At 44.3% G+C, this 15,474-nt stretch overlaps 2 protein-coding genes across 2 annotated transcripts in view; one reads left to right on the plus strand and one right to left on the minus strand.

Moving 5' to 3' along the window:
- Positions 1-3,475: 3,475 nt before the first annotated feature.
- Positions 3,476-15,474, plus strand: part of LOC121557190 (regulating synaptic membrane exocytosis protein 3-like) — a 123,351-nt gene continuing 111,352 nt past the window's right edge. The window contains exon 1 of the mRNA XM_041871027.2: positions 3,476-3,644. The gene's annotated coding sequence lies outside the window, so the exon portion shown is untranslated. The remainder of the gene's footprint in view (positions 3,645-15,474) is intronic.
- Positions 9,136-10,579, minus strand: LOC121557189 (zinc finger BED domain-containing protein 4-like). The gene is made up of 2 exons (XM_041871026.2): positions 10,013-10,579; positions 9,136-9,805 (listed from the first exon to the last, which is right to left on the minus strand). Exons 1-2 carry the CDS (start codon positions 10,396-10,398, stop codon positions 9,145-9,147), a joined length of 1,047 nt encoding a protein of 348 aa, XP_041726960.2. The 5' UTR covers positions 10,399-10,579; the 3' UTR covers positions 9,136-9,144.

The raw sequence follows: 15,474 nt of genomic DNA on the forward strand, positions 1-15,474 counted from the left end.
AGGATTAACTAAAAATCAATAACCCAGGCCCTGAGACTAAATACACAGAAGGATAGCTGTCTGTGCCAAATAAAAGGTGTGTGTGTTGTGTTGTGTTAGCAGCCAGCCTCCAGTAAATAGTCAACCTTGTCAACCTAATATTGCACTGATCGACACTTCCACACAGCTAGATGCGTGCTGCATAAATTACCCAAACTGACTCACTTTGAGCATGCATTCCAAAACGACACCCTATTCCCTACATAGTGTACTACCTTTGACCGGAACCCTATGGGGCCCTGGTCAAAAGTAGTGCACTATAAAGGGAGTAGGGTGCCTTTTGGGACGCTGCCCGAGTGTTTACTACAACAGTTTGCTGCGGTGGTAATATCTGATTATGTCTGGTTATTTGTTGGGATACAAGAGACCAATGAATGTTCATATTTCTGGGATTGTTGGCGATGCTGAGCAGGCTATTGCAGTTTTCCAGATTTAGTAATATAGTAAATTATTTACGTATTAACTGGGAGAGGAGAAGGGAAGTGCTTGCAGGGAGGATAAAAGAGAGGAGAGAGAGGGAGGGAGGGAGGGAGGGAGGGAGGGAGAGAGGGAGAGAGAGAGAGAGGGAGGGAGGGAGGGAGATAGGGAGATAGGGAGGGAGAGAGGGAGGGAGGGAGGGAGGGAGGGAGGGAGGGAGGGAGGGAGGGAGGGAGGGAGGGAGAGAGAGAGGGAGGGAGGGAGGGAGGGAGGGAGGGAGGGAGGGAGGGAGGAGGGAGGGAGGGAGGGAGGGAGGGAGAGAGGGAGGGAGGGAGAGAGGGAGGGAGGGAGTAGAAACAGAGCACATACACACGCCAATCTTCAGCAGATTCCCTCCTGCAGAGAACATGCCACTTGGGTGGAGATGGCCTTTTCTCCTAATCCAATTTCCCCCTCTCCCGGGATCATGGATGGCCTAGTCACACACAAACAACACACACACACACACACAACTTTACTCGCTCTAGATGCACACACACACACAGACGCTGCCATGACCACTCCATCCTGTGTGTGATGTGTGTTGGCGTGGTTACGAGGATACACAGCATGAGGACAGACAGACAGACAGACAGACAGACAGACAGACAGACAGACAGACAGACAGACAGACAGACAGACAGACAGACAGACAGACAGACAGACAGAACCAGTAAAGTTAATTAGCTCAGCGCTGACCCCGACCATCATGCACCAGGCCCAGTAATATATTTAACATGTTATTGACTCTGTGCTATATATATCCTGCTACTGTTGTTGTAAGGTTTAAAAGATGCTACACATAGGATTTATTTTTGCATTGTAATTTCAGAAAATGTCTGGCGCTAATAGTGGAATGACAGTGTTGTGATTGGCTGTGATTTGCCTATTGATTTATCCCGCCGGAGCGCCATCTGTTTGTCAAACTGGGAAAGCTTTGTTATCTAGTGGAAATCGCTCTGTCATTTCCTGGTTGCTAAAATTATACACTGCGTTCAATTTCAGTTTATGTGAGAAAACAAGCACTGAATAGTGTATGGAATCATTGGACCATCTAAATCATTGTGAAATATATTTTCAATAACAAATAAAATATTGTTCTTTACAGCTTTTTGAAGCTGGTGGACCAAAATGAAAGCTACTTTCGGTTTTGGTCCACCAGCTTTAAACAGCAGTTTTGGTGCACCAGACCTGACTATCTGGACTAAGAAGGCATTAAAAAATAGGCATTTGTCACTTCACAGCTCATGTGCTGATGATTATAGACTTAAAAACAGTCACAGCTTTATTTTTTACCCCCTTTTCCAATCTTGTCTCAATACTGCATCTCCCCAACGGGCTCAGGAGAGATTAGGTCGAGTCATGCGTCCTCCGAAACATAACCCGCCAAACCGTGCTTCTTAACCCGGCTGTCAGAGGAAACACCGTTCAACTGATGACCGAAGTCAGCCTGCAGGCACCTGGCCTGCCACAAGGAGTCGCTAGAGCGCGATGAGCCAAGTAAAGCCCTCTCTACCCATCTTTCTCTCTCTCTCTCCCTCTCTCTCTCTCTCTCTCTCTGTCTCTCTCTCTCTCTCTCTGTCTCTCTCTCTGTCTCTCTCTCTATCTCTCTGTTTCTCGCTGTCTCTCTCTCTCTCTGTCTCTCTCTGTCTCTCGCTGTCTCTCGCTGTCTCTCTCTGTCTCTCTCTTTCAAATCCAGCCTCTTCTGCAGGCCTGAAACTACAGTAGCGATGCTGACATCAAGGGAAAGGGGACAGGCGAGTGTGTGTGTGTGTGTGTGAGTGAGTGTGTGTGTGTATGTGAATATGTCCAGTTCCTGAATGGATGCACAAACCTGATCCACTTCCAGAGGTAAGCATCAATTCATCAAATACACTCTTAGAAAAAAAGGTGCTATCTAGAACCAAAAAGGGTCCCCACAGGACAACCCTTTGAAGAAACCTTTTTGGTTCCAGGTAGAACCCTTTTGGTTCCAGGTAGAAATCTTTTGGGTTCCATGTAGAATCGTTTCAACAGAGTTTTCTACCTGGAACCAAAAAGGTTTTTACCTGGAACCAAAAAGGGTTCTCCTATGGGGACAACCGAAGAGCCCTTTTTTCTAAGTGTAGAGACAGTGTATTCCCCTTGGTAGCCTACAGTACCTGTCACCTGTGACCCATCCATCAAGTTATATCCCTGTAATCCACAAAGCCCTCAACCTAAATATGCATTGCAACATGCCAGGGCCCAGACTGGCCTGCACTGTCACCAGCCACAGCTAAGTGGGTTAGGGTGGAAAGCATTAGTGGTCACACACACACACACAAACACACACAGGTACACTGACGCATAGACACAAATAGGAGGTGCTGAATGCACATACACACCGGTACGAGCGCGCACACATACTGTCAGTGGTGTATATACACTGGGACAAGGATGAACACACATGAAGCCAACACATCACACAACAACACACATGAATACAATCACATTAGAATGACAGAATTAAGGAGACTTTTCTCCTTGTAGGACTTCTTGAACCTAGGACTGTGGATTGATGGCAAGCACACTAAGGGTCCAGATGTCTTACCAAGGGGTATGTGCTGTGCTCACATTGGGAAAGAGATGACAGTTTAAGGATGGTCTGGTTGCCAACCCTGGTTGTTTCTGCTTCAGCTAAATGATGCAGCAACTTCTACAAGGCTACTTACTAGTGGTTAGTCAGATGCTGTAGAGACGCCTCCTCAGGACTAACCAGGGAAAGATGCTTGTAAAGCAGAAAGATGAGGAAAACTCTCTTATTATTAGATTTAGCTAGAAGGCAGAATGAAGGAGAGGGAGCAATGGATGGATGTCTTTCTCGCGCGCGCTCTCTGTCGCCTATTCCTTCCTACAGTACCGCGGGATACCGCTAGTCCTCTCCCTCCTTCCTCCCTCCCCCCTCTCTCTCTCCCTCTCTCTCTCCAGTTGCTCCCGCCGCGCCGTGTGGATGCAGAGACACCAGCGAACCGAGAACCGTTGAGAAGCATAATCATCCTCTCGCACCAGCAGCAAACCAAAATAGAACCCAAACGATGACATTCTCAATGGTACATCAGAAACAAACCGTTATTTGACAACTTCTGACAAACCGATTACAGTCCGTTAGACGCTCCTAGCTGTAAACGGTAAGTGATTTGTTTTGATTCTGCATTTCACGTTAATTTGAAGAAATGATCCGGTTAATTCCCTAAATGGCACCGGCTCCGGTTTCATAAACAGATGGTGCGCAATGATAATGATCATAATGATGGTGATTAAATCTCGTTCAGAATTTTTTCTGCAGAATAGGCTATTGCTTGACTATCATGGATAAACATAGCCCAACGTTTTATTGGATGAAACACTAGATCGTACAGCAAGCAAACATTGGGAGGAGAGTCAAAACGCCTGCAGCTTTTAATTAGTTGGCATCTGGCATTACAGCATTTGTGTAATATGTTTAGATTTGTTTTATGCTAATATTTCAATTGTTATGGATTATTTGAACCGTATTGCATTTAGTATGATCAGATCAGGGATAGTTGTATTGTTGCCACCACCAAGCAATCATAGCCTATTGCCTTTCTTTCCTCAACAACCTCTTGAGAGAGACTCAACAATTTACAAGGCACATTGACTAACTTCTAAGAGTTAGCATTCTATGTTTCTGCAGGTGCTTTTCTCCTTAGTTAATAAGATGCACACAAAATACAGCCTACCCAGTGAGCAAAAGATGTTGAAAATACATGGTTTTAGTTGAAAGGACATCTATTCAAGGTTCTTGTACTCACTGGGTAGGCTTATTTATTTATTTATTTATTTTTATTTCACCTTTATTTAACCAGGTAGGCCAGTTGAGAACAAGTTCTCATTTACAACTGCGACCTGGCCAAGATAAAGCAAAGCAGTGCGATAAAAACAACAACACAGAGTTACATATGGGGTAAAACAAAACATAAAGTCAAAAATACAACAGAAATTATATATACAGTGTGTGCGAATGTAGTAAGTTATGGAGGTAAGGCAATAAATAGGCCATAGTGCAAAATAATTACAATTAGTATTAACACTGGAATGATAGATGTGCAAGAGATGATGTGCAAATAGAGATACTGGGGTGCAAATTAGCAAAATAAATAACAATATGGGGAAGAGGTAGTTGGGTGGGCTAAATTCAGATGGGCTGTGTACAGGTGCAGTGATCGGTAAGGTGCTCTGACAACTGATGCTTAAAGTTAGTGAGGGAGATAAGAGTCTCCAGCTTCAGAGATTTTTGCAGTTCGTTCCAGTCATTGGCAGCAGAGAACTGGAAGGAATGGCGGCCAAAGGAGGTGTTGGCTTTGGGGATGACCAGTGAGATATACCTGCTGGAGCGCATACTTCGGGTGGGTGTTGCTATGGTGACCAATGAGCTAAGATAAGACGGGGATTTGCCTAGCAGTGATTTATAGATGACCTGGAGCCAGTGGGTTTGGCGACAAATATGTACTGAGGGCCAGCCAACAAGAACGTACAGGTCACAGTGGTGGGTAGTATATGGGGCTTTGGTGACAAAACAGATGGCACTGTGATAGACTACATCCAATTTGCTGAGTAGAGTGTTGGAGGCTATTTTGTAAATGACATCGCCGAAGTCAAGGATCGGTAGGATAGTCAGTTTTACGAGGGCATGTTTGGCAGCATGAGTGAAGGAGGCTTTGTTTGCGAAATAGGAAGCCGATTCTAGATTTAACTTTGGATTGGAGATGCTTAATGTGAGTCTGGAAGGAGAGTTTACAGTCTAACCAGACACCTAGATATTTGTAGTCGTCTACATACTCTAGGTCAGACCCGTCGAGAGTAGTGATTCTAGTCGGGTGGGCGGGTGCAAGCAGCGTTCGATTGAAGAGCATGCATTTAGTTTTACTAGTGTTTAAGAGCAGTTGGAGGCTACGGAAGGAGTGTTGTATGGCATTGAAGCTCGTTTGGAGGTTTGTTAACACAGTGTCCAATGAAGGGCCAGATGTATACAAAATGGTGTTGTCTGCGTAGAGGTGGATCTGAGAATCACCGGCAGCAAGAGCGACATCATTGATATACACAGAGAATAGGACATCCAATAAGGACAGACAATAACACTGATAGACATCCAATAAGGACAGACAATAACACTGATAGACAATGAGGAGCGCCTTTGTCCCAGTTCTATTTTTGTTTCATCAGACCAGAGGACATTTCTCAAAAAGTACGATCTTTGTCCCCATGTGCAGTTGCTAACCGTAGTCTGGCTTTTTTTATGGCGGTTTTGGAGCAGTGGCTTCTTCCTTGCTGATCGGCCTTTCAGGTTATGTCGATATAGGACTCGTTTTACTGTGTATATAGATACTTTTGTACCTGTTTCCTCCAGCATCTTCACAAGGTCCTTTGCTCTTGTTCTGGGATTGATTTGCACTTTTCGCACCAAAGTACGTTCATCTCTAGGAGACAGAACGTGTCTCCTTCCTGAGCGGTATGACGGCTGCGTGGTCCCATGGTGTTTATACTTGCGTACTATTGTTTGTACGGATGAACGTGGTACCTACAGATGACTTGTGGATGTCTACAAAAAATGTTCTGAGGTCTTGGCTGATTTCTTTTGATTTTCTCATGATGTCAAGCAAAGATGCACTGAGTATGAAGGTAGGCCTTGAAATACATCCACAGGTACACCTCCAATTGACTCAAATTATATCAGTTAGCCTATCAGAAGCTTCTAAAGCCATGACATCATTTTCTGGAATTTTCCAAGCTGTTTAAAGACACAGTCAACTTAGTGTATGTAAACTTCTGACCCACTGTAATTGTGATACAGTGAATTATAAGTGAAATAATCTGTCTGTAAACTATTTTTGGAAAAATTACTTGTGTCATGCACAAAGTAGATGTCCTAACTGACTTGCCAAAACTATAGTTTGTTAACAAGAAATTTGTGGAGTGGTTGAAAAACGAGTTTTAATGACTCCAACCTAAGTGTATGTAAACGTCTGACTTCAACTGTATGTTAGCAATTTATTTTGCTATAAGTTTTGCTCGTATATGTTCTCATACTTGACTTTTGAAGTTCGCACACATCTATTTTTTGTAGCAAATGCGAGTAAAACGGTCACGCTGTAGAGTGTGTGTGTGTGTGTGTGTGATTGAACATCTGACAGACTCTCACACCTCAGCGTGTGTTTTGGCCTTGCTGAATCATTGGCAGAGGAGACTGGCATCAGAGACAGGACGAGACCACTATTGCTAACAAACCCAGTATCAGGACAAGTCATATGTTGTGTAGGCTACTACACACACACACACACACACACACACACACACACACACACACACACACACACACACACACACACACACACACACACACACACACACACACACACACACACACACACACACACACACACACACACACACACCATACTGTTAAAATAATCATCTGTCAATTGCAAATTGTCACACGTAACACCAAGGTGAGAGAATACATCTTGCACCTGAATTGCGGGTGATTTCTGTAGAAACAAGGAACAGCAGTCAGGCATGAATAACAAAATCTCAACTTCTTTGTAGAAAAAAAAATATTTTCACCACAAAACCCAGAAAGATAGAATCACCTCAAAAGCAATACACGTAACCCATGTACACAAACACACACACACACACACACACACACACACACACACACACACACACACACACACACCGCATTCTACAAACCTCACGTGTATGTTTATGAAGCATTCATGTATTTGTGTCCCATTGTTTATTCCTCAGTGGAGCGTCGCGGGGTGTTGTGCGTAGCAGCTTTTAGAGCCTGGTAGACATGGAGCAGGACAGAATGAAGCCTGGTAGACATGGAGCAGGACAGAACAGAATGAATCCTGGTAGACATGGAGCAGGACAGAACAGAATGAATCCTGGTAGACATGGAGCAGGACAGAACAGAATGAATCCTGGTAGACATGGAGCAGGACAGAACAGAATGAAGCCTGGTAGACATGGAGCAGGACAGAACAGAATGAAGCCTGGTAGACATGGAGCAGGACAGAACAGAATGAAGCCTGGTAGACATGGAGCAGGACAGAATGAAGCCAGGTCTACTGAAATATTCACTACACTGATTTGCGAGATGGCTGTGTGTGTGTGTGTGTGTGTGTGTGTGTGTGTGTGTGTGTGTGTTCGCTACTCAAAGGCCACTCTAGCTGGTACACACACACACACACACACACACACACACACACAATGACCGTACATACTCCAGATCCTGCTTCTCTTTGAAATGATAATCCAAAAGAGAACAACACAGAGGCAGAGCAGATATTATCGTAGTAACCAGATATTAAACAGATCAGTGTGTGGTCTGAGTAGTGATGAGGGCAGGCTTGAGGACAACAGATGAGATGCTGCTCGGCAGGATCAAAGAGACCCAACATGATGGGGTGACCATGAGAGCTGTCGTGTCCACTTCACACCTCAACACACACACACACACACACACACACACACACACACACACACACACACACACACACACACACACACACACACACAAAAAAGAGATCAGGTGCAATGTTTCGCCAGTCCACTTTAGTCTGTGTTTGCTAATAAAACAGCCTGCTCATTGTATAACCCATTGCACACACTTTGCAACAAGATATCACAGTCTGACTTCATCTCCCGACGTTCTGTGGCTAGGGTTAAGTTTAGGCATTAGTTCCGACTGGGCTTGGGGGAGTGCTATGACTCGGTAGACTCCAGGTTCACTCCCAGGTGCTTGTTCTGTTAGTTTTTTACATAGTGGCCGGTTTTGCCGGTGTCTCCCAGTGTCCTGTGGACCTGCACAAACGTTGAATTTCGTCTTGGATCTGGAGTGATCCCGCTACACACACTCACGCGCACATTCTCTTTTCGTGTACAGATATGTAAGAAATTGACAGGAGATAGGGAGAGATTGGTAGAGTTTGAGTAGGTTAATGGTGTAGGGCTGGGAGTTGCCAGGGACATCACGATACGATATTATCACAACACTTAGGTGCCGATACAATATGTATTGCGATTCGCATGATTTTTAAAATATATATATATATATATTAGGGCTGTCAGATGATTAAAATTTTTAATCAAATTAATCAGAATTTTCAGTGGATTAATCATGATTAATCACTATTTGCAATTACACCTGAATCCTAACCATTTTTTTTCTGAAATGCATACCAAAAGATAAATAACAGGACACAGATACATAATTTTCATATTATGTCTGTTTATTAACACAGCCAAATAATGGTGTTTTAAATCAAGCTGAAACATACTACACACCATAATATTTGTCTTTGTAATGTTCCATCACTTCCTCTTTGGCATTCCTCTTAACCAGGATGTACAATTTACAGTATTCAATTGAACAGAAAGCAATAAATGTAGTCAAATCATAACAGTGACCTACCACATTTTTGCACAATTTGAGTCATCTGTGGAAAAAAACATTTTCAATAAAACTTTTAAATCAAACCAAAGAACAATCTTTTACCTTTTCCTCCATTCTTTAATCCAGTTGCTCAAAAATCCAGTTGCTAACTACTATAACATGTTGCACTGAAACTGGTCTTTTTGTTTGAACATCACCTTTCAAATCTACTGAGCTTCATCATCTTTCAGCCAGTTGCTGAGGCAAACTAACTTGTTCACATTTTCTGAAAGTAAAGCTGACCTTTTCTTGTTCACAATGTGACCTGCAACTGAGAAAAGTCGTTCACAGGGAACAGTGGTTGCAGGAGTGGCTAGATATTTGTGAGCTAGTGAGGCCAGCTTCTCATGGGCTCCTGAATGAGATGCCCACCACCTCAAGGGGCAGTCCTCCAATTTAATGGTGGGCTCTGCTCTGTACCTCTGTATGGCAGGTTGGACCTCTTCATCTTCTGATTCTGAATCTGAGCCCATTTGCAGAAGGCTGATTTTCTTCCTGGGTGGCCCATCATCATGTGTCTGTGAAGACCTTCTGGGTGATTCTTGTTGCAGCATCCCTTCAAGTGTGGTCCACACCTCTTCCCTGTCTGTCTTGGGCAGGCATTTCAAGTCTTTGAAACGAGGATCCAAAACTGTAGCAATCTGGAGCCATGCATTGTTGAGCTGTTCTTGACGGGATGCTAGGTCCTCCTTGAACTTGGTCTTGAATCTCACCACATATGCAGGGTCCTCATCACAGGCTTCCATCTTGAGACGCAAGTGGCAGAGAGAAGGTAGTACCACAGAACAGGAGACATAGGCCTCTCCACCCAGGAGCTCAGTTACATACCTACGCACACAAACACACACATGCACACAGAGACAGTGTATTATTAGAACAGTGGTTATCAACATATTATTATTATTATTATTATTATTATTATCATCATCATCATTATTTTTTACATAGATACATGTTATTGATATTTGACTTGGTTTAATTCATTCCTGAAAATAATCAAAGCGATGTTATTTGATAAGTTACAGACTGATTTACCTGCATGGCTCTAGAAGTGTCTCCAGCCTCTGCAGTTTATCCCACTCTGCTGCGGTCGGCAAAACGAGTTTGTGCTCCTGATTGTCCAGGGCTGCGATGACAGCCTCTTTATTTCTGCTCACGCGCTTGACCATTTCCAGCGTCGAATTCCAACGTGTTGGAACATCCTGGATCAATGGCTCTTGCTTCTTTCCCAGGCTGACTTGTTGTGCTTGAAGCTCCGCAGCATTTGCTGGGCTGTGCTTAAAATGACCGACAACTTTGCGAGCCTTGGCCAAAGCATTTACAAAGCCGCTGTCAGCAAGACTCACTGTGACACTTCTCTGCACCATGTGAGCGACACAGTTCATGTGTTCATAGCGTGTAAGTCGAATTGCGGCAACCATGTTGCGTGCACTGTCAGTCCCAATGGTTGTAGTCTTGCCCTCGATGTCCCACTCACGTGCAACAGACAGGAACTGTTCTTTACAAGCCTCCGCAAAATGACGCTCCTCAGTTTTTAATATAGTCAGCGCAAAAGACTTCAGTTCCCACGTGTCACTGATTAAATGTGCAGTTACTCCGAGGTAATTGTTGTTACTCACTGATGTCCAATGGTCTCCTGTCAGGGCGATATGATTTACTTGAGCCAAGACCTCTTTCCTTTTTTCTTTTCATAGAGCTCGTGGATTTTCTTCATAACTGTGGCTCTTGACGGTGGCTTATAGAATGAGTCTTGAGACGCCACTTGCAAAACATCAAGGAAACCTGAGTCTTCTACAATGCTAATGGGTCTACAATCCTTTGCAATCCATTTTGCTATTGTGTTGGTCAAATTATCTGAGGTTGATTTTGTTAATTGCCTGCAAACATTCAGCGTGGTCTGGCGCAAACCACTTGCTGAATCTGACGGCCCAGCAAACGCATGTTTGGCGTTGACATGGTACTTCAAGCTTGAACAGCTCCGGTGAAATTGAAACTCCTTCTTACAAATCTTGCAAATAACCTTGTACTTGTTAACTGTACCATCATCATTCTTTTTATATTTGAATCCGTCAATAGGCCCACTTTGCTCACCTTGCTCCATCTCGCCTCTAGCTCCCAACCACTTTCCTGACCTGAATAATTTGTCACACTGCGCATGCGTGAAATGCGTTAAAAAAATTGACGTAATTAACAGCAAACAACTAATTAACGTCGTTAACGCGCTATTTTTGACAGCCCTAATATATATATATATATATATATATATATATATTGCGATTCAATACTGCAATTTTATTGCGATTTGATGTTCCAAACATATTGTCCCCACTTACTTCAAGATGTCCACCAGTGTTCCTATACCCAAGAAAGCGAAGTTAACTGAACTAAATGACTAATCGCCCCATAGCACTCACTTCTGTAATCATGAAGTGCTTTGAGAGGCTAGTTAAGGATCATATCACCTCCACCCTACCCGACACCCTAGACCCACTACAATTTGCATACCGCCCCAACAGGTCCATGGACGACACAATCGCCATTGTACTGCACACTACCCTATCCCACCTGGACAAGAGAAATACCTATGTAATAATGCTGTTCATCGACTACAACTCAGCATTCAACACCATAGTACCCTCCAAGCTCATCATTAAGCTCGAGGCCCTGGGTCTGAACTCTCCCTGTGCAACTGGGTCCTGGACTTCCTGACGGGCCGACCCCAAGTGGTGAAGGTAGGCAACAACCCCTTCTCCACGCTGATCCTCAAGACGGTGGCCCCACAGGGGTGTGTGCTCAGCCCCCTCCTGTACTCCCTGTTCACCCAGGACTGCATGGCCATGCACGTCTCCAACTGCCCTCCAGGACATCTGCTGTATCCGGTGTCACAGGAAGTCCAAGAAGATCATCAAGGGCCTCAACCACCCGAGCCACGGCCTGTTCACCCTGCTACCATCTAGAAGGCATAGACAATACAGTCGTGGTCAAAAGCTTTGAGAATGACACAAGTATTGGTCTTCACAAAGTTCGCTGCTTCAGTGTTATGAGATATTTTTGTCAGATGTTACTATGGTATACTGAAGTATAATTACAAGCATTCAATAAGTGTCAAAGGCTTTTATTGACAATTACATTAAGTTTATGCAAAGAGTCAATATTTGCAGTGTTGACCCTTCTTTTTCAAGACCTCTGCAATCCGCCCTGGCATGCTGTCAATTAACTTCTGGGCCACATCCTGACTGATGGCAGCCCATTCTTGCATAATCGATGCTTGGAGTTTGTCAGAATTTGTGGGTTTTTGTTTGTCCACCCGCCTCTTGATGATTGACCACAAGTTCTCAATGGGATTAAGGTCTGGGGAGTTTCCTGGCCATGGACCCAAAATGTCGATGTTTTGTTCCCCGAGCCACTTAGTTATCACTTTTGCCTTATGGTAAGCTGCTCCATCATGCTGGAAAAGGCATTTTTCGTCACCAAACTGTTCTTGGATGGTTGGGAGAAGTTGCTCTCGGAGGATGTGTTGGTACCATTCTGTATTCATGGCTGTGTTCTTAGGCAAAATTGTGAGTGAGCCCACTCCCTTAGCTGAGAAGCAACCCCACACATGAATGGTCTCAGGATGCTTTACTGTTGGCATGACACAGGACTGATGGTAGCGCTCACCTTGTCTTCTCCGGACAAGGTGTTTTCCGGATGCCCCAAACAATCGGAAAGGGGATTCATTAGAGAAAATGACTTTACCCCAGTCCTCAGCAGTCCAATCCCTGTACCTTTTGCAGAATATCAATCTGTCCCTGATGTTTTTCCTGGAGAGAAGAGGCTTCTTTGCTGCCCTTCTTGACACCAGGCCATCCTCCAAAAGTATTTGCCTCACTGTGCGTGCAGATGCACTCACACCTCCTGAGCAAGCTCTGCACTGGTGGTGCCCGATCCCGCAGCTGAATCAACTTTAGGAGACGGTCCTGGCGCTTGCTGGACTTTCTTGGGCGCCCTGATGCCTTCTTCACAACAATTGAACCTCTCTCCTTGAAGTTCTTGATGATCCGATAAATGGTTGATTTAGGTGCAATCTTACTAGCAGCAATATCCTTGCCTGTGAAGCCCTTTTTGTGCAAAGCAATGATGACAACACATGTTTCCTTGCAGGTAACCATGGTTAACAGTGGAATAACAATGATGTCAAGCACCACCCTCCTTTTAAAGCTTCGAGTCTGTTATTCTAACTCAATCAGCATGACAGAGTGATCTCCAGCCTTGTCCTCGTCAACACTCTCATCTGTGTTAACGAGAAAATCACTGACATGATGGCAGCTGGTCCTTTTGTGGCAGGGCTGAAATGCAGTGGAAATGTTTTTTGGGGATTAAGTTCATTTTCATGGCAAAGCGGGACTTTGAAATTAATTGCAATTCATCTGATCACTCTTCATGACATTCTGGAGTATATGCAAATTGCCATAATCAAAACTGAGGCAGCAGACTTTGTGAAAATTTGTATTTGTGTCATTCTCAAAACTTTTGACCACGACTGTACAGGTGCATCAAAGCTGAGACAGAGAGACTGAAAAACTGCTTCTATCTCCAGGCCGTCAGACTGTTAAACAGTCGTCACTAGCCGGCCTCCACCCAGTACCCTGCCCTAAACTTAGTCACTGTTACTCGCCGGCTACCACCCGGTACTCAACCCTGCACCTAATCTAAATGCACTGTTGGTTAAGGGCTGTAAGTAAGCATTTCACTGTAATGTCTGCACCTGTTGTATTCGGCGCATGTGGCCAATAAAATGTGATTTGATTTGATTTAATCGCCCAACATCAGTGCCCGACTTCACTAATGCTCTTGTGGCTGAATGGAAGCAAGTCCCCGTAGCAATGTTCCAACATCTAGTGGAAAGCCTTCCCAGAAGAGTGGAGGCTGTTATAGCAGCAAAGGGGGGGATAAACTCCATATTAATGCCCATGATTTTGGAATGAGATATTCGACGAGCATGTGTCCACATACTTCTGTATGCGACCAATAAACTTTGATCTGATTTATTAGTCAATTCTATTCTATCAGTCTCTATTAGCCTTCATATCTATCTTTGTTTACCCATCTCCCAAGATAATATTCAAATGGATACACATGCATCTGTCACTGACTGAGGTTAAACTGTAAACAACACATTACCTGATCCTATTCAAGTCTATCACTGAGGTTAAACTGTAAACAACACATTACCTGATCCTATTCAAGTCTATCACTGAGGTTGAACTGTAAACAACACATTACCTGACCCTATTCAAGTCTCTTTGGGTACATTCTACCCCTTTGGCCAGATGGGGGTTAGTAGTCTTGTGTAGCGCCACGCTAGATTCTAGATTAGAAGTCTCCATGGGGTTTATTCTAGCCTCAGGACAGATTCTTACTCTCTCAGACGGGATTGGGGTGATAAAATGGGGGTGTGGGGTGCTGACGAGGAGCTAACTGCGTCCCAGGTGGGGTGCGGGGGGCAGAGAGGGGGTGGCGGAGGTTAGGTTCACTCACTCACTCACACACACAAGGTTACTTTGGTCAGAGCAGAAAGCAGGACAGGCAGGCATAAATCAGGCCAACTCCCAGTCTCATCTATCAACATCTCTGTCTGTCTGTGTGTGTGTGTGTGTGTGTGTGTGTGTGTGTGTGTGTGTCTGTGTCTGTGTCTGTGTGTCTGTCTGTGTCTGTGTGTCTGTGTGTCTGTGTGTCTGTCTGTCTGTCTGTGTGTGTGTGTGTGTGTGTGTGTCTGTGTGTCTGTCTGTCTGTCTGTGTGTCTGTGTGTGTGTGTGTGTGTGTGTGTGTGTGTGTGTGTGTGTGTCTGTGTGTCTGTGTGTCTGTCTGTCTGTCTGTGTGTGTGTGTGTGTGTGTGTCTGTGTGTCTGTGTGTCTGTCTGTCTGTCTGTGTGTCTGTGTGTGTGTGTGTGTCTGTGTGTCTGTGTCTGTGTGTCTGTGTGTCTGTCTGTCTGTCTGTCTGTCTGTCTGTCTGTGTGTGTGTGTGTGTGTGTGTGTGTTTCCCATCCATCAACATCCCTCTTAATCCACTTTCCCTCTACAGGCCACTTTATTCTTTTAACCTTCTATTTTCTCCCATTTCTTCCTCCGTCCTCCGTCCTTCTTTCTTCTTCTGTTGCTGAGAGGAAGGGAGGAAGGGAGGAAGGGAAGCGGATTGGTTTCTTTTCATTTTCTCGATCCCTTCTTGGTTTCCGATTGGAGAAAGAAAGGGTTGAGAGAGAGAAGGATGAGAAGAAGAGACTTTCCTTCTGGTGCTAAGAACGAGGAAGGGAGGAAGGGAGGAAAATAGGATGGATAGGATAGGATAATATATCTATTATATAGATGGGATATTTCCCCTATAGCTTCTTCTTACATATCTTTCTTAGGTTGGTGCTGGAGAAACAAAGAGATGAAAAACAGATGATATTGTTGGAGAAATAAAGAGATATAAAACTCCTCTTCTTAAGACTTCTCTACCCTTCTCTAGTCTTCTCT

This window comes from Coregonus clupeaformis, chromosome 24 (assembly GCF_020615455.1).
Source record: "Coregonus clupeaformis isolate EN_2021a chromosome 24, ASM2061545v1, whole genome shotgun sequence".
Lineage (NCBI taxonomy): Eukaryota > Metazoa > Chordata > Actinopteri > Salmoniformes > Salmonidae > Coregonus > Coregonus clupeaformis.